The sequence below is a fragment of the Lissotriton helveticus genome, chromosome 11 (assembly GCF_964261635.1).
Source record: "Lissotriton helveticus chromosome 11, aLisHel1.1, whole genome shotgun sequence".
NCBI lineage: Eukaryota > Metazoa > Chordata > Amphibia > Caudata > Salamandridae > Lissotriton > Lissotriton helveticus.
Window position 1 is genome coordinate 301,373,894 of NC_136072.1, and position 24,964 is coordinate 301,398,857.

The 24,964-nt window shown below is 43.7% G+C and overlaps 1 protein-coding gene across 1 annotated transcript in view; it reads right to left on the minus strand.

Moving 5' to 3' along the window:
* The window catches only part of PLPBP (pyridoxal phosphate binding protein), a 63,266-nt gene that overhangs the window by 13,077 nt on the left and 25,225 nt on the right, over positions 1-24,964 (minus strand). The window contains exons 3-6 of the mRNA XM_078665417.1: positions 15,581-15,616; positions 14,834-14,909; positions 10,550-10,684; positions 3,779-3,921 (exon numbers count right to left, since the gene is read on the minus strand). Of these exons, the coding sequence (XP_078521543.1) occupies positions 3,779-3,921; positions 10,550-10,684; positions 14,834-14,909; positions 15,581-15,616 (390 nt within the window). The remainder of the gene's footprint in view (positions 1-3,778; positions 3,922-10,549; positions 10,685-14,833; positions 14,910-15,580; positions 15,617-24,964) is intronic.

A 24,964-nucleotide genomic window follows, 5' to 3' on the forward strand; every position in this document is an offset into this window, starting at 1 on the left:
TTATTAAATGTTAGCGCGCTCATCCCAGATCCAGCCCCGGCAGCTGCCGGGCCCTGCCCTCCTATTCCTGTGCAGGTTGTCCTGTTCCTGTCCTTTATGCTGTATTAAACCTGCAAACTCCTACTACCTCGAATCTTGACTCTTATTTATTGAGCTATCTGTTATTGCTATGTCCAGTAAAACCTAGATCCGGTATTATTTATTTATATACCACACATACATAAGGTGATGGATACCTTCCATGCCTCACCCATCCCCACATGAACAAATAATCTTGGTAGCAATTACAATCTAAAAAACAGAACAGGTCGCAATCCAGCGAGGGCACTGAGAACACAGTAACATTATCCACTTTGATAATGAGAGAAACTAAAATTGCTCCCTTTTTTGATGCCTCAAACTACGAACAGACGATTACTGAGGCCAGGAGCCTCCTCCACACATAGCATATGCGAGAAGCAAGAAAAACTCGGGTTCATAGTATACAGAGCACAACCATGCAATATTTCAACAAGGAGAAAGGGGATCAAGGTACAAACAAGCAAATTACTTTTCAGCCATTGTTAATGTCAACTCACTTTTTGTCCTTCAAAGATCGACATGGACAGCAGTCAGGATGGATGTTGGATGTATCAGTCTGACAAATCGGAGGATGAGCGAAAGAGAACTTTTGGGATATCCAGGTCAGTCTTTTGTTACAGGTGGCATCGTACAGCGTTCGGAGACGAAGTGAGGGGATGTTAAGCTTCACATGCAGGAGCTATAAAAATAGCCCCCAATCAGCATGTTTGCGGGCTGAAATCCCAGGTCTAGTGATTTGATCTTCTGATCTGGAACCGCTTTGGTTCTAGCATCTGTTCTCTATAAACCTAAACTATTATTTAGCTTCAGGAATTTCAATGTTTACAGCAGACCTGCACCAGGTCCATGCTCAAAGGTTCCTTTCCAATCTGCTCTTCACTAGCCTAGGATTTTCCAGAGTTCGGCAACATTAGTATGCGGTCACGATAGTTGTTAAATACTCTTATAGTAGTCATGTACTGAGCTCACACATCACTTGTCAGCAACTTCACTGCACTTGGTAACCATTGGCAGATCGCCACTTGCTTAAAATCAGTCTTTCTACTCTGTTGCCATTTTTTAAGCCAGTCTAGCCAACATTTAGGATTAATTCTAGATAGTATTTAGCTCATCTTACCTCACGAGGCTCTTCTGGTGGTGCTTAATAAAGTACACCTGGTCTGTAGCAATGCTGGGCTACCTGAATAATTTGCTTTTCATGTGTACTAAGGTAAAATTATTTCAGGTGATAGTCATTTTTAAGCCTTGCATAGAGACAACTAAAAAACACAGTAGGCTTCGGGTAAGCACATTGTTCATGATTGCATGGCTTTATTATTTTTCTCCGTTACCTGCTCCTTATTTGGTAGCTTTCCTGTCTTGTGTTTGTTCTTCCCAGGAGCACTGAAGTTTCACAGTGCTTTTACTGGTTGATTTTTTTCCTTCCACAACGGATGTGGTTGCATACAGAAAACTACTTTCATAATGTAAGAGCTCACTAGATCAGCGCAAATAATTCTGCTCTCCTTGTGAAATGCCTGCCCTCCAGTGCACACTTCAGCAGCATGTATCTCAGGCAGTGCATGGTAGCCACACATCGCTTGAACACATGATGTCCAGTCTGTGAGTAGTAGAACCGCCCTGCATTTACTCAATGGGAAGCTTATCTGCCATCTAAATCGATCACATGTTTGCAACACTCTACAATTTGTGGCAGACCCAATTAGTGCTCCATTTCACATGTGACACTTTCACTCAGACCTGCCTTTTCGGGAAAAGTTTGCATGCAATTATTTCAGCCCATGCTTTCAATGATAGAAGCTGAACCTACAAGTAAGTACCAATAACACAATATACAATTGGTGTAACAGAAATCTAATACATGCAGGCCCACATCAATGAAGTAGAATACTCAGCCTATACACAAACCCTGGCATAGCTAAAAGATATTGTTGTAGTTTTGCTTGCCAAAGTCTGAACCAGCTGACACAAATATATCATAATCGTTAGTAAAAGCAAGTCCCAGGTGTGGGTCAGTGAATGCCCTGAGACATGAAGTCATCATTGCTCTGCTTCATTGTTATAATATTAATAGTGATAAAACAAAAGACTGAGGTGACCTCTTCTATTCAGACATATGTATGCAACAGACTCATCAGCGTGCAGAGCTTTTACACCACTTCAACTAAGTGCCTGGAGTTTCCATAACTGCAGATACTGCCTTGTTGTGTGTGATGGCCCAATCAGTCCTGGATTTCAAGTAGGAATATAATTATTCTTCTCGATCTATGCCGCATTATTGTATCATCACCTTTCAATGATGTGAACCAACTCGGTGCATGTGATCTTGTGTAACTAAACAGACTAAGCCTGTTGTTGAGTTTGGCATAGTGCATGGCTAAAACGATTCCAAGATGTTCGCCCATGTGTGCTCATGCACAGCAGCTATCTTGAAATTATTTTTTTTATAACTTTACAAAAAACATTCAAAGATGGTCACTGGGGCATCCAAATGCGTGGTCAAGTACAGCCGTCATCTTGGAATTCTGTTTAACTAAAAATGAAAAAAACTTTCTGAAATAGCTGCCCATGTGTCTGTTATCCATGAATGGTTATGGCAATACACTATGTTGCAACTAACAAGTATTGGGAAAGCCAATAGATCCGCGCCTTCATTAAAGAGGTTAGACCTATTGGCTTTGCCAATGCTTGTTACACGATCTTACTAATTTATTATAAATCGTATTAGCACTCGGAGATGTATCCGAATACTATATGGGCAGCCAGTTCATTTGGTTTAGATATAACCGTTATCTGCTGTACTTTGAAATGCAGAAATCAGATATTTCTCATCCTTTAATACATACTTTTTTCTTAAAACGTCTGCTAAGACATAGGTATACAAGGGCTGCTATTTAAAGAAGCTTTGCTTGAACAAGAATAACACCAAGAACTAGGAGCTCTACAAAATTCAAAACATGCTTCAAAACACACAAACAACCAAATGCATGGACTTCACTGATCACAAGTGTATGTAATCACACTGGCATAAACAAAAACATAATTAGTTAAGCAGCAATTTACAGGGTGTAATTAGTGACTGGGGGATGCATTTAACTGAAGAAAAAAGCAAGAGAGACTAGGAAGGTGGTAGAGATGTGTGGGGAAAGAATGGTTTTAGCTTACCGAAGCACAATGGATGGGATACAGTGCTAGGGTGTGGGCATCTGCTGGAGGGCATTGCATTGACAGTATGCTACAGAGTAGGAGTGAGCTCCGTTCTATGAATATTTTATATATAACATTGCCACTTTTTGTAAGCTATGTTATGGATCCAATGGGTTAACGCGATTTTCCCTACATAGTGCGGCCCTTGGAAAGCAAAGAAGCCTACAGAACATCCACAAGTGGAGAATGTATAGATGTCCAGACAAAGCCATTATCAAGCACTCTATTGGTGGCTTCAAGAGAGTCTACGTCAAACCAATTTTCAAGGATTAACTTTGCAGACGTCTGCAATTTCAGCGGCATCTTCTTCTTCATCTCTTATGCAGGACACCCAGATAGATTGAACTGTAAACAAAGAATCTCCAATTATGACAAACAAGCAGGGTAACCTCTTACTCAACTGCCCAGCATAGCGCTCTGGGCAACACCAGTAATAGGAAGCTCCTTAAAATGCAACAAAACAATATGATACTTCTGTGCTGTATCTTACCTGAAAGTCTGGGTTTGGCCCCTGTTCCAAGTCATGTCCGTAGCTCCCGATTGTCATTAACCCAACCATCTCCAGGGATGGGCACTTCTTGATGATATGATCCACTGTTGCCACGGTGTCTGCTGGTGGGAGGCCATGTTTACCTGAAAAATGAAAGGAAGTAAATACATTACTGGTATTATTATCTGGCCAGGACAACTTTTAATAATGTCCCGCTGCTCTTAAAGAATTAAACAACATCACATAATATGTGGTCTCGCTGACATCTGTTATGCCATAATTACCAGATCAAATCAAGATCTTAAAGGGAGTATGCCCAGGAGCGAATTCACATTGGTTCTTAACAACTTAAAATAATGCCTCAGTCAAAGTCCGAATTACGAGAGTTCACAATATTCACGTATTAAATGTACAGCCTCTCAATTTTGACATATATAGCAGGAACATAGAACGCATTTTCTGCAACACCAACAAGAACATGCATTGAAAGTGCAATAGGTCACGACTTTGATTAAGTTAAAGCCATTTGCTTTGCTAACGGTATTGTATAGCAAAGCAAATGGCTAACTTAATAAAAGGCGAGACCTGTTGCATTTTCAATGCTCGTTTGTTTATGGGTTTATTTACCGTCCCTTCCAACTATCCGGGAATCTTCCTGTCAGGAGGATTTCATGAAAAAGGACATGAAGCTAGCTGGACCACCAGGTGATATTTGCTTTTATTATTACAGTAGATAAATTATCTAGTCTAGCTGCACCTGTAAGTTTTAACATTTCAATTGTTTTCTTAATTGCTGATACAGAAAACCTCTCCTTTGTTTCTTCATTACCCCCTTCCTCGCGGGGCTAATTCCCCCGTGGTGCGTGGGGGAGGGGGGCAGCGCGCAGCGCCGCGGTGCTCGTGACGAGCTCTGCTCGTCATGCAGCACAGTGGAGCTGTGCTCATGACGAGCTGAGTTCGTCATGAACACGCCCGTTTAATGGAACGCCCAGCACAGCAGGGGAATTATCCCCGCGTGTACCGCCTGCGGCAGTCATGACAAGCTCAGCTCGTCATGAGCACTGTGCCTCATGACGAGCTGAGCTCGTCATGAGCGCCCAAGGGGTTAACAAGAAATGTTATCGGGCCCTGGGTTACTATAGTATCTTTGTTATAGGTCTATCAGGATCTTCAAATCTGCAAAATTCTTTAACTGTGTCTGATTTTCTCTGCACTCTGGGTCTTAAATGCCCTGTAAAAACACTAAAGTTTCCAGTGCACAATTTCAGCGTTGTACCTATCTTATGCATTTGCTCACTACTACACCCGATTTTAAAGTTGTATCTTATCTCCTGAAGGGGTGACCGCAATGGGCAAGATTATTTTATGGCTTAGGCAGCACCTTTGTGTCTGCACTCGTCGTCGCGCTTAGCCCGTACATATCTGTCCTGTTATTTCAATAAATGATCTCGATTCTGTGCCTGGCCTCGATGTCACACATATTCTGGGCTCTTTACCTGCCTTTCACGTAACTAAGATAACAGTGAAGCACCTCGTTAAAGCATCGCTCTTATGGCATAGGAAATACCCATCGAAATGGAACCTCCTCACCCCTGCACTTATTTCCCTCGACCCCGAAACCCGTCCCCAACCCTAAACTTACCGCTGGCGTTTGTCTCCCTCAGCCACGGGCGGGGTCTGCCTTGTTGCTCAGAGATCCGGAGCCCCAGGACCGGTTCATCCTCCTCCAGGGGAGCATCATCACCGGGGCAAGGCCGCCAGTCCCCCCACCCGAGACTGTCAGTGGTTTCAGGAGAGACTGGGAAAGCACAGCAAGCTCGAAGGTTGAGGGGCTGCAGCACCGGGGGAAAGGAGCGTGGGCAGTGAGCCCGGAGCACCTCACCCCTCCCCCAGCTCACCAGGCACCGGCGGCGGCAGCAGAAACCGCAGGGCCTGTTCATGGGCCCCTGCGAGAATCCAGGGAGCTCCGCCAGGCAGAAGCAGTCAAGTACCGAGATACAGCTTTTCTTCTTCCCCGCAGGCTGCTCAAGTACGTCAACAGCGCTAGGTATACCAATCCATCAGTCGAACCAACGTTTCGATGCCTAATGTCAGACAAGAAACAAGTGACCACCTCCCCCATCCAGGTTGCTGTGAAACCAGACCAGGCCCTTGCCCCACAAGCCTACATTTTTGGGTCAAGGAAGAAGTTCAATGAAATATCTTAAGATTGTCTAACGACTGTGAACTGTCAGGGAAAGGTCACACACAAAGAGCCATTTTGAGAACTGCTGCTATTTTCCGAGCGATGTTTTTGGCTGTGCTAGCCGACGGTACAACTCACTCCAATAAGTTTTATAAAAGGCTAAAACTGGGACATAACTATTTTGCAATTACATTATTAGAGACTGTTTTTCGCGTCACCTGTAGCCTGATATAATGGCTTTACTGCGTGCCACGAAGTGGGTGCCCCACGCTCCTCGAGCTGCATTTTCAGTGGCGTTTGGCACACGCCCGATATGTGATCCCTCCTCCTCCCTGCACATCAATAGCAACTAGGAAACCGCGCGCTTTTCTCCCAGAATGCTGTAATTGCCAATATGTCAGTGTAGGGACTGGTGCGGGCCACGCCCGCGTGGCCGAGTGACATGCTGCCACCCCTGCCGCTGCGCTCAAACGCCGGGCTGCAGGTAGCCGCCGCGGCATGGTATCGAGCGCTGCAGCTCCCAGAGACGATGGAGGAGGATTGGTTATCGATCATCGAGCCATCACATCGTGTCTGCGCGTGAGGGGGATGGATTCCTTCTGCTGACTCTGAGCGCATTGTTGCGCCACAGCACCTCAGCCGTCCTCAGTGGGTCCCAGCGCTGAGGATGGACCGGCCGCTTCCGAGCGATGGCTGCTGCATGACTGCAGGTGCCTTGCTCGGCCACCCTCCACCGGCTCCGAACGGCGGGCAGTGTCTGACAGCTCTGCCTTCCTTCCCCAGCTCCCAGGGATGGATAGCGCATGGCGGCGGGTGTCTGCTCGGAGTTCCCACTCAGATGCCGAGCGATGGATCGTGCCTGACAGCAGGTGCACGCCGACTCAGTCCTTTCGAGGAATCCACCTTCGCACTGGTATATTCCACAGCACAAGGTCAGAGACGCCTCGAGGATGCGATGTGCGGAGTCCGATTTAGACATATTTTACTGTGTAGCATGACTGAACAAGTGCTCGCCATGACGAACACTTTCCTCTTTTTGCCGTCCCACTTGGACTGCCTCGGCATGACTTCCTTGTGGCACAAAAGGTTTATTATCTTCTTTGTGGGGCCATCTGTTTTGCCCCATAAACATAACAAACCTTTAATGCCAGCAGAAAGTCAGGTCAGCCAGTCCAAGTGGGACGGCTCTAAAAGAGAAAACTGTACTTCACTGGAAGCTCTTTTCCAATGGCTGGCCACCGTTTAGCCTAAACGGTGACGCCAGCCAATGGAAAAGAGGGGCGGGGATTAAACCCCGCTAGTAAAAGATACCCAAAAACATAAAATCTCGCCAGCGAGACTGCGCATGTGCGCGGCCTACGCTAGCAGAGACCTAAAAATATGAAGGAAGTCTTCTATCCTCTTCCCAACACTCAAAATAAAACCACGCAAGAACCCAATGCAGCTTATTCTATCATGCTCCTAGAATATGCACTGCCAAAGACTGGTGGCCCTGGAATGGACCGATCCCTTCACCATCACTCAACATCCCATGCACCATTTCATATACTATAAAAGGAGGAAGAGAAGAAAAATAAACTATTTGTATATCAAAGACGTCCATTGGTGGGGTGGCGGGGGGGGGGGGGAAGACTGCAACACAATCAGGACACTTCCGGCCCACCACTGATGTCAATACTCTCCTCAACATATACAACTCTGCTTTAAGAACTCATGTCAGTTACCATGCCCAACTGAAAACCCAAATCCACAAAGCCAAAGCCATGAATACCCTGGTACACAGAAGACTTTGATGAAAATAGATGTACCATGCGAAGACAGGAAGCAAGAAAAGAAATGGAGAAGATCAAAATGGAGATCAAAACTCCCGGGTGACCAAAGGATAATCACCAATCCCTGACCATCACAGCTAAAGTCTCTTACTACAAGATCACCACCAGGGAGCCAACCAACAGAAGTGAAACCCTCTTCAAGGCACTAAAACACCGCACAAACCATCTCCCAGAACCCAGTCCCTGCTTCAGTCAACAAATGCAATGCCATCAACCTCCTCTTCACAGAGCATATTGACAAAATAAAATTCAACAACATTATTAATTGCCTTCAGCCATACCCCATCTTCTCACCACTAAATGGATTGCATATTAATCTCTCTAATATCATGAACCCTGTCAAGGAAACCTGCTATAAAAACAAAACCCTCCCTCCTTCAATCATCAAATTGCTCAAAGGAGAACCCCCCATGACCCTCCTCCACATTGTGCATTCCTCCCTAAGAAAAGAAAAATTCCTGATGCCCTCAAGACAGTTCAGATCCTTCACCTAATTAAAAAAAAATCTAATCCAGCAGACCATACCAACTTCTGCTCTACTACACACCTCTCCTTCATAGGGAAAATCATTGAGAAAGCAGATGCTATCTAGTTACAGAAGCACATCAGCAAGTGCTACCAATCATGCTTCAGACCACACTACAGCACTGAGACAGATACACCTCAAGTAGTCAAAGATGCTCTACTTCTCAATGGCAGAATAACCCTTGCTTCCTGGTCCTGCTTGACTTCTTTGCAGCCTTCAACACAGTCGCACATAAGGCTCTGATCAACAACCTGAAATCTGGATTCAATTCAGTGACTTTCAAAGATTTCTATACTGGACACATTCTACATTATTTTACATTTTAAGTTTGTAACCAGTCACCCCTTTTGGGATTTCCTTTCTTTAGTAATATTTCTTATATGCACAAAATATGCGAGGGGTTTCTGTTATATAAAGATTTACATGTACATTTTCTTTAACTTTTTTTCCTTTGCCTAAAACGGGCAGATGTCTTAATGCTTCTTTTCGCTTACAAGTGCCCTTTGCTATACAATCTTTAATGACAACAAATTGCTTAGTAACAGTTTTGAAAGATGCTGCATACCAACTCGGTTTAGACTTGCTGCACACACAAATAAGGGGTCGATTACGATGGCGTCCAAGAAGGCTTTGAATGGGTTTTCGGATTTGGTAATCAGATTCAGAACCTATGTTTCTGACCGAATCCGACACCTTTCCAGACTCCCAATTACAATGCAAGGAAACCGTTCGGGCTGTCCGAATTGGTTCCGAATGACATCCGGACACACAGAGTCGTTCTGAGCCAATTGGTACAGCTCTATGGACACGGTTTCCGAACAAGTGATTAAAATGGCCGATTCGGACAACCGTTCTGATTGTCTGCCTGACACCAAACGGCTGTCGGAATCTGACTTCAGGGGCCCGTAGCAGGCCCCCCTTCACCCGGAGGTCTCTGGTTGGGGCCCTTGGGGGTGCGCTCGGGAACCCCCTGTTAAACCATGCACAGTGTGGCAGGCACCACGGTAAGCCCATCACAGGGTGCATGGTTTTCACAAACAACCTCTTTTTTCAATGGGATCCTGTGTTCTCGTTCGGAACACAGGCTCCCATTAAAGTCAATGGGAATCCGACCGAACAATGTACGGAAGCATCGTAATCGGTCAGTCGGACTTGCAGAAGCCGATTTGTTTGGAAACTATTTCGAAACCGTTTCGGTCAGAAGAGATTCCTATTGAGATCGTAACCGGCCCCTAAGGGTTGGTATATAGAATCTTTCACAGTCGTTTACTGGAGTGTTCTTGAGCAGCGGACACGTTGCTGTAGCATCAAGAAAAAAGCAGATTATAGATATTCAGCTTGTATGAGCGCAAATAAGGAACTTATAAGTTGAAAGACATTATAACAGTTATATAACAAGCTAAAACCATGTCATAGCCTTAAATCTTTTACCGTTCCGCAATAGGTTTGTAAATGGTTACTGAAGCACACAGTTTGCAGCTAAAATGAAATTGACCATCCAACGGCAGGGTGAAAAAACACAGGATTGTGCTGTTGGACATCACAGGACTTGATGGGATGTAGTAAAAATACTATAGCAATCCCTCACAAGGTGAAGAAATAGGGATAGGAGCAGCACATCCCTGAGTTAAGCAAATGATCTTAGACCTTGCCCACTGGGTCAACTGTTTTAACATACGTTCCTGGCAACTATACAGGCAACTCACCCTTGTCGGACAATAGTCTCAAGAGAAGGGAAGCAGCGGACTTGCCTGCACTGAACCCCAAAACTGCCACCCAGAGGTGGACGGCCTATAAGAAGATCAAGAGGTTTTCGAAGCAGGGTGGTGAATTGTATAGGCAGGCAGAGCTAGTCAAGTCTGCAGATGCACAGAGTTGTGTCAAGATCCTTGCCTTGGAACAGTGGTATCATGCAAAGAGGCATTAATAACAGCTGTGTGGTCCATACCAGATAGCAGTGATATCAGGAGGGCAGTACTAAGGACGGATGGGCCTCTGATGTTGATATCCAGAGGACAGGATTAAGGGAGGATTAGCCTCTGATGTTGTGACTACATGGCAGCACTAAGTCTGCATGGTCCTCTGTGGGTGTGAAGCAGTGATTTTATGAGGGCCACAATAGAGCTGCATGGGGCTCTGAAGTTGCGATGCCAAACAGGTCTATAGAGCAGAAGCGGCAAGTGGAGCCATTTAGTGATTAGGGAAACCGTTCAGTCAGGGATACTCACTGTCTTCTCCACTTGTATTCACCTGCACCATCACCTTCAACCTTTCAGGTGAGCCTTTTTTCTGCCAGGAGGCGTTCACTTTGTCAGCCAGTTTAATGGAATCAACTGTTTCCAACAGAAAGAGGTTTGGGACACCTGGAAAAAACACAACATATATAGTATATTTAAAGCCGCAAAGCCTTATTAAAAGCTCTTTCACCACCACACATGTACAGGTTCACTTTGGGTGTGTAAGCATACATGATGCTCTAATTAGACATATTAACATATCAGTAGTTCCATAGCTAAAACAAACATCAAAGGATGCAGTGTAGGCCTGAAAGTATATACAGAGAAGAGTTCACATTAGCAGGTTTCAATTCTCATAAGTGCGGACAGAAATTGGTGGACAATTTTGCTTATAATGCATGATGTGCAATTTCACTTTGAGCATACTTGCATAAGAGTTCATGATGAGGATCCTGAGTAACTGTTCATGTTCAACTTAAAAAAAAACCACAAAAAACAGAGAAAGACCACAACAATAAAAAAAGTTTTGGGCTAGGGAAACATACAAACGAAGTCTCTGTGGGCAAGGGCACTAAAAAAGAGCAATCTCATAGTTTGATGTCTCAGTTTCATAGTTTAATATCTCAAGGACAAAGCACACATCTATTGAAGAGTTGGAATGTTCAGATGCAGACAGAAGATAAGACTGCACAACAAACACAATCCATAAAGTGCTTCCGTTCCAAAGAGTCTTGCACAACACTTGTGATAACCTTCACTGTTATCGAAGGCCTGCACTGCCATCCTCTTCTAAGCCACAAACTAAATCCTTCACTAACTTTGCCCATGGTGAACTACAACAAACCAGGGTTAGTGTGGTATTGAGGTTGATTCACACAATACAATCTTGTGCACCAACAGTTGGTTAAGTTTATGGAATTAGTTAAAAAAACTAGTCTCACAAAGATTAAAAAAGTTCACAGAGCTGAGTGTGGCACACTGATAAAACCTGATGGCCTTCAGAATTTATCAGGGGCAGAGTTACAAACAATGGGGTTAACGTCAATCGCATACAAGAAACAGATAACCTTGTCAATCTTCACAATTACAGACAAGTGTACTGCTTAGCACGTGCTAAGCAGACCATTTCTCTGCTCAAAAGCCTTTCTGAAAGTGGCACCCTACCCATTAGAATAGGGCTTTACATATACCCTCTGAGGTGGTCCTTATGCCACAAGGCTTGTTTATGGTGTGCAGATAGTCAACACTTCGGAATGGCTATTCCTCTTTACATACAAAGAGTTTGCTTCAAGCTCTTCTTGCCGCCCTATCATCACTCTTTAAATGAAGGAAATGAAAGAATAAAAGTAGTGCTCACCATTGTCGCTTGTTTAGTTTGATACCCGAAGATGAACATTTCCACTCTAATTTTTGCATACAATGATCCAAGTCATGCAATGCAGGCCTTATACAAACCTGGCCCTCTGCACATATGGTGCCAGTTTTATAAAGATTTTACATTGGCCTGATCTTGTACACCTGCCTTTTAGGAACAGAGAAAGGTTTTCTACATGGCTCTGGCAAGAATGCACCTCTGCCCAGAATTCAATATGGCAAGCTGTAGATTACTGACCCCCACCTCTGCACACATGACAATTATGCATGTGTGCTAGAGGTATATGTCTAACACTGCTTAAAGTCCTAAAGCATCCATCTTTGGTGTGGAGAGTAACACCATGTGAACCCTCCTTACCGAGCATGACCCCTTTCAACCTACCGAGCTGTAGAGGACTGATAACTGTTGCAGTGATAATTATGGTTATAAAGCAGGCTTTTTTATGTGTCCTCACTAGGGATAGTTGGTATGTCTATCTCATATAACAGCATCTTTTGCCCACCTATGTACGATATGAATGCATTTCATGTATGTCTACCTGTATGAATACAGGATGCAAGTGGAGTATGTGTGATGTATGTGGCCACGTCCATATTGGAATCCATTTTGTATTTTTCACATCCCAGTGGTACCCATTATGGAGGGTGGGAGAAAACCCAGAGAGCCTTTGTGGATTGCAGGGCTCCTCCAGAACATTTGAGGGATCGTCTGAGTGGGAAGACTTTTTGGTGTGAAGGAGAGAAGAAAGGGTGTCCATTTGAAGGTGGGGGAGTCTCCCTATCATTTCCTGGCCCATTATTCACGGGAATGGATTACCACCCTCAGGTTAACAAATGGTTAAGTGGGACAAGCTCCCTTATTTTGTATCCTTGCTTTAGATTTCTTCTCACAAGCGGCTTCCAATTCGACACAAACTTCTTACTAGCAACTTGTAACAAAGACCCAGGCTTTTAGTATGAGCAGAATAAGCAAAAGGATCTGAACTCCTCAGAACAGGTCTCACAACAGACTGTTGGAAAACACCACTACTGTCAGCAACTTTGGAAAAAAGATTGGGCAGACACTTCCATCAGTGTGTGAAGAGGTTTCTATCAGAACCAGGGGTCGCATACCAGTAGCGACATAAGATATTTTCCGTGTTCCAGGGTTATGGAATCCGCTGCCATCTTCTCTTGCCAGATTCAGACCTAGAAGATGGGAACGTTAAAAAGCCTACAAGAAGAAGCTGCCTCAGAGTCTGCTTCAAAGATAAAGAGATGACTGACTGCTGAGGAGGTGCCCTTGTAGGAGGAAAATGCTGCCTGGAATAGGAAGATAGCAAAGAAGCTAAGGCAGTGGAGAACTGTGACCGTCATTGTATCACAGTGAGGACCTGCACCGCTAACTCTGACATGGGAGGTCCAGGTGACCTGAGTGGTGCACCTGCAATGTGGGCGGTCATGTCAAATTGACGAGGACAGGGGTGCCTTCATGAAGATAATTGATGTGCTTAGTGGTCGATCCAACTACTAGAAGCTAAGAAATACACTCAAGGGCCCTCATCCACTTCTGACCACAGTCACGGAGGCACTTGACTGAGCTGTGCCATCGAGGAGGGCCACCCCTGTTCGTGGATGATGACATCAGCAATTGCATGACTGACTACTGTAGCTTAAGTTGGCTCCTATCTTTGTTTGGATTGGTGTTAAACCTGGACCTCTGGAGAACAAATGGAGCAGGCTTCACCAAATCCCCAAGCAGCGTGATCACCGCACAGCTTCTTCAATGCCAGTACTGGCGTGGTCTACAATGATGTGACTAAGCCTACCCCGCCACATCTAGAGTGGACTGCAACCAATGTGGCTGGGCCATGGACAAGAGAAGAGGAGTCCAACTTGATGGATTATACCAAGTGCACATCAACTAATCTAGAAATAGACTGCTGGTGCAGCAGAGTGAAAGCCAAAGACAGGAAGGTACTCGATTATTATGATCTAAAAGGAGTGAGGAGGGAATATTTTGGGGACGAAAATTGATAACTCTTAGGCAGAAGGGTGATGTAGGCTACAGAAGCTCCTTATGGACAATCCTCCTGAGATTCACCTCGGAGGGCCATGGTACAATTAACTTGTCACAAAAGGCTTGTTCAGAGGAAACCATTAAGATTGTAACTAGTAACTAAGGTAATCTAAAAGACAATCAGTATCACTTGCAAAGTCCTCAAATGATTATGTACAGCAATGTCATTGTGTTTTAGTAAAAGTACTTTCCTTTACAAACTTAAGTATTGGCGGAACAATTATTATCAGGTGTTTTTGTTAGTCTCTCTAACGCCACACTACCTCCCCAAGTGTGTGCTGATAACATGTGGGTCAAGTGCCAAAGGGGTGTACTTTGTGGTCATTCTATGCTCAATGGTAAGGTTGAACCCTAGGACAACCGTGGTAAAATGGTCCAGTTTTAACAATTTGAGCCCAGTAACCCCAGTTTGCCATGGTCTTCCTGAAAGCTGCCTTCCTTGATCCTGAATTTCAGGAGTAACAGAGGAGTAAGCCAGGACTACCCCTGGTTTAGTCCCATAACTCAAGAGTAAGCCAGGAGTACTACAAGGAGAAAGTCATAACTACTCACAGCAACAACTTTGTAAATCATGCATTTATGTCTGCACTCAAAATATACCCCCTTGGTTGTGTTTTACATTAATCTGTTGCCAATCAAGTAAATGCTGAACCATAGAACATGAAATGACGGGGGACACACTTGGAGAGGATCTCTACAGAAAACAATAATTGCTTAATAAGCAAATCAGAAAAGTATTGTGAGGAATGAAAATGTGGAACTATTAGCCATGATTAACAAAACACCACACACAGCTACAACGTTAACACAAAAAAATAAGAAACGTAAAGTAGCTAAATTACCAAGCAATTTGTTGATGTTGTTTTTCTGTAGGTGACCTATAAAATGCCATTGGATCTCTGGGCACGAGGACAGAATCTGAAATAAGAGATCAATTTTCTTAAACTCTGGTAAAATGATCTTATGGTTGATCCGCCAGCACATATTGACTTGCTGATCCCTTTAACATACCTCTGCTCCACCCAGCTGCACAACCACGCATCAATGCACAAATGAACCAATCACTCAATGAGTTGCCTTGAATGTTTGTATGCAACAGCCCCACCATAGCGTCTGTGTACAGAATACTTTTCTTCCGAAATCTGCATCTGCGGCTAAGAATGTAACCACTCATGCACACCAACGTTGTCATAGGCCTTGAAGCCCATGGATTGTTTTTAGAAATATACCTGTATTGCTTTATGAACCACGAAATATGTTCTAGAGACTTTCTGGCCAGTTTCATCAAATCAAGGTATGCTCAAATATCTGCTCAAATCAAGGTCTACGACATCTGCTCTAAGAGCTTTCAGTCCTTCCGCGGATTATGAAGGACTCACTCAATCTTCCTGAACCAGATATTCTTCATATTACAGAATGGTTTCTGTGCATTATCCATGACTAACAGAAGCAAACTGTGCCACAGGAGAAAGGTGCTGCTGGCAGTCAGCCCAGTGGGTAGTTCAAAATGAAACCTTGATTGTGTTTGATGTGAAATAACAGGTGCTAAAGAAACTAGAATATTATAAGAAAACAGCAATTTCACTTACCTTCGAGTTTGACGCTTTCTCTAACAGTTCCTGGACCTGAACAGAATTGAATAAACAGAAAGAATTAAAAACTACTGTTATGAAATACATTAATTATTTAAACATGTATCTTTTTCCAAAGGAAAGAGAAGATACGTCCTCAAGGTTCATGGACATTGGTGTGCCTAACATTTGTGTTAAAAGGTGGCTGCTGGGAGGTTGAGGGTGGCAGAGGAATACTACAAGATGGAGCCATGCTTTGGAAGTGGTAGACTTTTTCCTGTTGTGGTTTGTCCGGTGAGCCTAAGTGTGGCACTGCACTTTGCCAACAAAGTGTGCTTATTAATACCAACCTGAGAGAGGCCTATTTCCCTACTGTACTGAGAATTGGGTGCACCAGCAATCAATGATGCCTGAGTCAGCACTGAAATATTTAGCCCTCAGACCTCCACTGTAAATGCAGTAGCGAGAAAGGATGTCTGAAGCAGAAGGACTAGTGTACCTCACGCTGATCCTAGCCAAATGGGGTTGAAGAGACATGGGTGACTGATCGTAACAACTAGTAACAACAGATTTTCGTAGCTATGAGTGGCAGAAGGAAATTAAACCATCCTAAAACTGGGGAAATTCCCAAAAGCTGGTACTGCTGGGGTTTTCATCTAATGCCAGAACTTCGTGAGCTAGGGTCAGGCAATAAAAAGTCTTGAAAACGTTATTATCCAGTCCAATAGAAATCAACAGAGCAAATGGGTTTGTGGTCAAGGGGCACGTCGAGAAAACAGTAGCCCAGTGCTGCTTTTGACCAGTGATACTCAAAGTACGGCCTGAGGACTGCATGCGGCCCTCCTGACCTTTACATGGAGCTCCCTGGTCAAAAGCAGCACTGGGCTACTGTTTTCTCGACTCAGCACTAACATTAAGAAATAAGTTAAATACACTAGGGGCTAGATGTAGGTAATTCATATTTACCGACTCTTAAATACCGAATATTTACCGATTCGGTATTTAAGAGTCGGTAAATATGAAGGGGGGAGATGTAGGTATTACAGAATCGTTAAGATTCGGTATTTACCGAATCTGTAAATACCGAATCGGTATTGCCCATTGATTCCTATGGACCTTGAAGCCCATAGGAATCAATGGGCAATACCGATTCTGTAATTACAGAATCGGTAAATACCGATTTTAGCAAGGGTGCAGGGGGGTGTCACTTTGACACCCTTTAGCACCCCAAAGACGGGCATGTGTGCCATGTGGCACACAGACATGCCCTAAGGGCATGTCTGTCGGTCACATGGCTAGGTGTGCATGCACACATGTGCCTGCACACCTGGAATCAGTATTTTACCACCCAATTGGATTGGGTTGTAAAATACCGATTCTGTAAGGCCTTAGGGACTCTGAAGAGTCCCACCTACATCCGGTCGTTACCGAATCGGTAAAAATACCGATTCGGTATTTTACAGATTCGGTAAATTTACCAATTCGGTAAATTTACAGAATCTGTAAAATTGCCCCCTACATACCAAATACCCATTTACCGGTCGGTAACGGCCGAAATCGGCCGTTACCGGTCGGTAAATGTACTCCTACATCTGGCCCTAGGTTATTCTGCATAGCCTAAATTTAGAAACACCTTTATTTTAAAAGACATCTTGCAAAAAAAGTGGCAAAATATTATAATTTCATTAACATGCAGAACAGCTTCACCTTAGTACACCACATTATAACATTCTATCAGTAGATTGAGAAGTATGTTTTTATAGCAATAGTTGTCAAACATTAATTTACACCACCCTGACAATAATGTAAGTAATGAACTAAGATGCAAGTCAGTTGTAAAGTTCACTCTTTAGGCTTGGTCCCTATTATACATGAAAAGCATTACAGATTATTAAATCAAACACAGGAGAAGGTTTGGTACAATGCACATCCAGAAGTCATGTTATTCGATGTCCTTTTGTATATGATAATGTAGAAAATGGAGGGAAAGTGAATATAAACAATTGTCAAGTATCACACAATTTGGTAGAGTGGTGTAGCCGGTATTAATCCCAGGTTTTCTGGTTTCATATTGTGAAATTCAGCCACTGGATGTATATGCTTTGCTTCCTCTATAGGTGTGTCAATGTGGGTTAAAATCTGTTAGAAGTAGATCAAATTTTCTACAGTAATCCTGCCGATTATCTTAAGGTACAAATTTACTGGTAAGATTTTAAAGGGTAGTATGACGTTACAACGCATTTTGTTGCACTACATGCCGTTACTTCGCATATTTTCCAATGTGAAGGTTATTACCACGCATAATCTTTACCACAAATATACCTTTACCACGCAGATCTTTACAATGAATTTTGGTGTAACAGCATGAATGTTAAGGGCATACTTGTGGTAAAGGTTTTTTTCTGAACGGAGTCATAAAATGGATCTATTCCATCATAATTCACACAACAGTAGATTCCTTACTGCAAACGAGGGGGAAGAGGTTGCTCCAAGGAACGTGCGGGAAGAGAGAGAGTACTCTAGTGTAAGAAGGGTGAAGAAGCTAATCAGGATATACGCTCAGGAATAAATTGTGAATTATTGAATGAAGTTTGTGATTTGCATCAGACGAAAAAAAAAAAAAAAAAAAGACACTTTATAAATACTATGCCTCCCCTGAGCCCTAGAAACAGACCCCTGTGCGACCTCCACCCCACGGCCCCACTCCTTCTAAAGACTAGCATATGCAACTCCCCCCAAAGTAAATGTAAATTAACTCAATAAATTGATAAAAAAACATTAATATAAATATTAAAGACAAATTAATTTTAAATCCCCCTCGACGATGTCACCTTTCCAGCTCTTCTGAGGTACGGCATGAGCCATAAAGAGGAAGCGGAAGGGTCTTTCCGTTTCCTCCAATGTTACAGATAGCCTCCAACACCCTTACCACACACATACTTAGCACACATACCTTTACAACGTAATTCGTTGGAAAGGCATGCGTGGTAAAGGCTAGGAGTGGTAACGTTTCACATCCTTACCACATATATAGCTTTACAATACATACATTTAGTAATTCATTGTAACAGCATGCATGGTAACGGTAAATGCGTTGTAATGCAAGCCTGGTTAAATATATGCATGAAAACAGCTGTGTTGTAAAGGCTGTGTGGACCGAGATTAGGCTAATTTCACAAAAACATTCCCTCAGTATCTACTTTATTCTACGGCAACAGTTCTTGACCTGGGGTTTGCGATGCCTAGGGGATCCTTGCCCGCTTAAAAAATGAAATAATATTGGCAAATGAGTAAATATACACAAAAATGGAAAATGTGAATTCTTTAAATGATCTGTTAATGTAAGGGGATTTGAAATGGGAGTCTAAAAATGAAGTTGATATCTTTAACTTGATTAGTGAGACCAGCACAACTACAACAAACAGGACCCAACATGGACTGGTGGCCTCAACTAAAGCATTGGCATACCCCAACAAAAAGAGACAATGCATTAAGAGCAAAAATGCCAAAGTTGTATGCTAGGGCCTTGCATATTGCTTTAGCTTTTAGAAATAAAAACATTTCAGAACAGCCCCAACATTTCCATCAAAATTAAAATGTTGCTTTTGATGTTTTTCGCTTGTGAATGAAATCAAATATTTTAATAATTTGTTTTGTGGTATATTGTTTTGAGGTTCAAATCATAGACGTGGCTTGGGTTCTCACCATTCTATTGGTGATTCATTGGAGGTCCACAGAGGTCAAAAGATTAGGAACCGCTGCTTTATAGAACAGATGTGAAGGACATAAATAGGAGGGGTCCAGGGCAACTGATGGCCTGGAATGTGTATGTTATCTCTCCCTAGAGTTCCTTATAGCATCACTGGATTCCATGAGCTACGGGAAATTCTTGATCCACCATAATTGATTTTTTTTGCAAAATTCCAAATAGGGCTCATGGTGGGTAAAACTGGCAAATCTTAAAAAACAAAACTAATATTAATACATTCAAGGATTTGTCTCTAAATTAGCACTGATTTCAACAACCGACCTGAGAAGAGGGTCTTATTTATGAGAACTGGGTGGCCTTTGAGTGAAAACATTTGGCAGGAGAGAACCTTTCTAGGGTTTGCATGTTGAAATAATGTGCATTTGCCTTAATGCTTACTTGAATTTTAATAAATAATGGGATCCATGCTTGGTGAGTGGGATAGCGGGGTGCCGCTCGCTGTGGAGTTTTGGACGTTGTGACCCTGTTAGCTGTTTGGAGCCCCGGTATCAGAAGCTGTGAGGGAGAGAGACCTGCCGCTGTTCCAGGAGGACGGGACTGCGAGGCCCACCAGGCTGTGCGTGACCCATCCAGCACACCTGCCGCCTCTTCCCGCGTCTCCGCCCCCCTGCTCTGAGCCCTTGATAACTCCTCGCGGCCCCCCGCTTCGCGGGTGCCGCTCGCTGTGGAGTTTTGGACGTTGTGACCCTGTCAGCTGTTTGGAGCCCCGGTATCAGAAGCTGTGAGGGAGAGAGACCTGCCGCTGTTCCAGGAGGACGGGACTGCGAGGCCCACCAGGCTGTGCGTGACCCATCCAGCACACCTGCCGCCTCTTCCCGCGTCTCCGCCCCCCTGCTCTGAGCCCTTGATAACTCCTCGCGGCCCCCCGCTTCGCGGGTGCCGCTCGCTGTGGAGTTTTGGACGTTGTGACCCTGTCAGCTGTTTGGAGCCCCGGTATCAGAAGCTGTGAGGGAGAGAGACCTGCCGCTGTTCCAGGAGGACGGGACTGCGAGGCCCACCAGGCTGTGCGTGACCCATCCAGCACACCTGCCGCCTCTTCCCGTGTCTCCGCCCCCTCTTTAATCCCCGGCATAAGACCAGGAAGCACAACGCGTTAGCGGGACGCGTGTGCGGGACGGATCCCGGGACGAAGCCCGGACTAAGGGCGGACCCTCTGAGACCCTCCGAGAACCGAGGAGACCGGACTGGGCATATCCATTTGTTTACAGGTATTGACTGTTTCTGCAATATTGTTCTATCACCACCAATTATTTTGCCATCTGCTCTCTGTCCCTTATAGATGGCCACCAATAACATTGAGCAACACGTGCAGGACAAACAGGGGTTGTTGCTCAATGGGACTTTGGATAATTATTTTTCTAAATCATCACCTGATACTGTTAGGGAGATTGTCCTGGCGGAGCGGCGGGCAGATCGCCGCCGTTCCGTGGAAAGCATAAAGAATGGGTCTGTTTCACTACCTTTAACTCCCGTGATTGGACCTCCCGACACCGTTACTGGTATAATAGCCAATGAGTCGATTATTATATTGGATAGTCTACTCCCGGAAGTAAATATGGCTGTACTTTCACCGGACACCGTATCTAGGTCGGACACGATTGGCCTGCCTGTAACACCAATTGCAAGTAGTGTAACGACACCAAAGGGAGAAGTTTTGTCTCAACCACATGTAGTCCGCAACAAGGCCAAAAAATTACCACTAACGGGGAAAATCTATGGTCCGCCGCCAAACAAAAAACGGCGGAAAAGGTGGCATCCGTTGCAACCTAAATTGAGCTGCTCTGATTTTGGCAAAAAATTGGCTATGGTTGCCAAGAATCCCTATGTTGTACAAACAGATTTAGAGGGGATTCACACTATATCTACATCCCCAGTCCTAGCTAATCCATCTGCAGACAAGGAGGACAGTATGGACACTAGTGTGATTGATGATGTTCATATTGAGAACAAGGGTCCTGTGTCCCTACTTGATATTGAGAACTTGATTAAATCTTACTCTGCATCTATTTTGGAGAGGTTAATGGAAATGGAGTGTAGACTGTCTAAAATTGAGAATGCAATGGTCAAAAAAGATCTTGTAGTCCATAAAGGTGTTATCAATGTAGCCAGTCAAGCTTCTAACAACGCACCACAAATCTTGTCATCTATAGCCTATCCACCTCCATCTACTCCCCCTTGTATTGCTCCTATCCCTTCCTCAATTACATCTGCCTCTAAACCTATGGGGAATACAGTATCAGCTATTGTTCATCACCATGCATCCCCCAGACCACCTCAAGTTAAAACTGCTGATCAACTGTTGGGTACTGTTGCCAACAAAACTAGTGATAATACTTCTAAAAGTATTGGTAATATATCTAATCTAGTTTTGACAGATGCAACAAGGGAGGTGAGGGAAACCAGACGCACCTGGGGGAAACCAAAAAGGGTTCCGTTGCCCGAACTTCCACCAGAGGCAGTACCCTACGTGGTAGTCCTAACAGGTGTGCCAGCCCTTGATCAAAATAAGAGGGAGGGTTTTTTCCAATTAAAAAACAAGATAACGCATTGGCTGAGAATGCATAGGCCAATTGCAAATCACATCAATGGGGAAATAGTTCATGTCCGTCGCCTTGAATGGCTGGGGGGCAGAACCAAAGACATCGATGGTGACACAGTGGTTGTGAATTTCAGGGACCCCAATGCGGTTCACTTTATATTGAACTGGCAGACAGGCAGTCCTAATAACACTATAATTCCAAGACCCCTAACGTACTTTTATCCAAGGTCAGTGGTGTTTCCCTCTCAGTATCCCACCTCACACTGTATAACCCAAATTCAGCTACCTAATTACCCTCTTGTACAGAATATTGGGAGTAATCAACATGCTCAGTATCCACCGATCCAACAGAGTATGAGAAGTATGCATTATGCCCCTTGCCCTGTGACAATCCCAGACCCCTTGGGATGGAACTATGTTCCAGTTAGAAATCCAAACTTTCAAAACAGAGGGACGGATCATCTAAAACCCTTTACACCACTTGAAACATCAAATCGTTTTGATGTTTTCAGTGGTCTTGATAATTGTGATTGAAGTTTCCCGAGTGGGGGGGACAAGGGAAGAGACATTAGGAATCTCACTGCTTTGGGAGATGCAAATGAGTGTAATTCATTGCCAACTCTTGTATCCCGATCTCCGGTTAAAACTGTAATTTATAACATAAATATTCCTGAAGAACAAGTAGAACCAACATGCACTTTAAGCTACTCACCTCCTGAGGGAATATCTTCAGCAACCCACCTGGGGTCACACACTGGTGACAAGACGCCAAGGGTTAATATCGCCATGCCTTCTGTACTTGGGTTGCAGGTTAACCTGGTTTGCTGGAATATAGCCGGGGTTGCTAGCAATTTGAGGGATCCCGAGTGGGCAACTTTTATAGAATCTTTTGATTTTTGCTTACTCCAGGAAACATGGGCAGTTGACACTCCTCACAGGGTAGGCTATAAGACCTATGGTATTGGGGCAACCCCCTCTAGAAGTGGAAGGCCGTCGGGGGGTCTCTTGATCTGGGTAAAAATCAATCTAAAGGTTAATATTGAGGTGATAGACGTGAATTCTGTAGATATCCTAGCATTAAAAATAACAACCTCCAACGGGAATAAATTATTCCTAATAAACATCTACAATAGGCCCACTTCCTCATCAAGGGAATCTCCAACTGTTTCTAAGCTGGATTGCTTTTTGAGAGGGCTGGATCCTAGGGAGGATTTTGTTGTTTTGGCTGGGGATCTGAATTGTAACTATGAACCTGTTTCGGGCCTAAGTGAGATTTTTGAGGAAGAAGATCAGGCCAATAAAATCCCCTTCCTCGGGAATAATAAGTCAGTCAAATGTTCCACCTTGGCTCTCCAGCTGAACAAATTATGCATAGAGCACTTCCTTAGGGCTTGTAACGGTCGGTTACCGTCTGACATCTTAAAAAAACCAACCTTTAGTAGGACCACCTATAAGAGTAATCTGGATTTTGTGATAGCTTCCATCCCCCTTTGGTCGTATCTTATAGATCTCGAAATAGTGGAGAGGGGCGAAAGTGATCACTTTCCATTAAATTTGACCTTAGAAGTCGCACTATTTAGTGATCCCTTTTTACCACTTTCATCTGAGGAAGGTGTTAGTGACAGTAATGAGATCCATATTAGTAATAACAGGAGATCGCTAAAATGGCCATTTATTTTGGATCGTAGTGATATTCTTAGCGAAATATACTTACTTTTTGCTGGGACCTTTGCTCCATATTTAAGTTTAACTCCCGAGGAGGAAGTAAAAACCTCCTTTTTGACTATACATCAGGAGTTTTTTCTTAAATTGAAATTACTGGTAACTAAAATGCCTAAAAAAAACCAGCAGAAGATCCAGAATCTGTCTCATAGCAAGCCTTGGTATGACAGATCCTGTAGAGCATCCAAGAGGGAACGGTTAATTGCGATCAAATCTAAGTCGCAATTGGATGTACAAAAAGCTAGAAATAACTACAAAACTGTCCAAAGGACAGCAAAAATTGCGTGGGAGGAAGAGAAATGGGCGGAATTGTTGTTAGCTGCAAGATCACATGATACTGTAGCTTTTTGGAGGTTGATAGCAAATGGGAACAATGTAGGAAGGGTGGTTAAGGACACCTTTTTAGATGAGCAAACGTGGGTAACTCATTGTACTAATTTGTATAGAAAATATGATGATCCTCACATAGCTTCCAACACAGTAAGTTATGAAACTCCAGTAGATCCGCTTGTTTTTACCCTGGGGGAAACAGAGTTGGCTATAAGCCAAGTAAAATCTGGGAAAGCTCCAGGTTTGGATAAAATCCCCGGGGATCTTTACAAGCATGACTCGAAAATATGGGCACCCTATATCAATTATCTGTGTAACAAACTATCATACAGCCTAGAATTTCCTGAAAGCTGGAAGGGAGCTGAAATTGTTTTAATATATAAAAAAGGAGACAGGAAGGATCCCTGTAATTATCGGCCAATAAGCTTAATGGACATCCTTCAGAAAATGTACTCGCGCCATATTTTAGCACGAGTGAGTAATTGGTTGGATGAAAATTTATTTTTGACCAAATTCCAAGCCGGGTTTAGAACAAAAGTCAGCACTATAGATCAGTGCTTTAGATTCTGCTGCCTCTATTGGAAGTACGTAAAGATAAAAAAGGCCCATCTATATGTTGCCTTTATTGATTTAAGGGCAGCATTCGACTTGGTGCCACGTGATCTTCTGTGGAAAACGCTGAGTGCAGTGGGTATGCCAAACAACATAGTAGCTCAGATTACAAAATTACACGAAGGGAACTTTGCGAGAATCAGATGGGGTCCTAATGGCGAATTATCACGAAAAATTCCAATTGAACGTGGAGTTCGCCAGGGATGCGTCCTGGCCCCCACGCTTTTTTCCATTTTCGTGAATGATATTCCCTCATATTTAGAAAGATGTAAAAATGATGCACCTAAATTGAATGGCGAAAGGGTAGCATCTCTATTATTTGCGGACGATACCATTCTGATATCCCAAACAAAAAATGGCTTGCAGATTTTACTGAATACTTTTAATGATTATTGCAGTCAAAAGGGGCTAGAGATTAACGTAAAGAAAA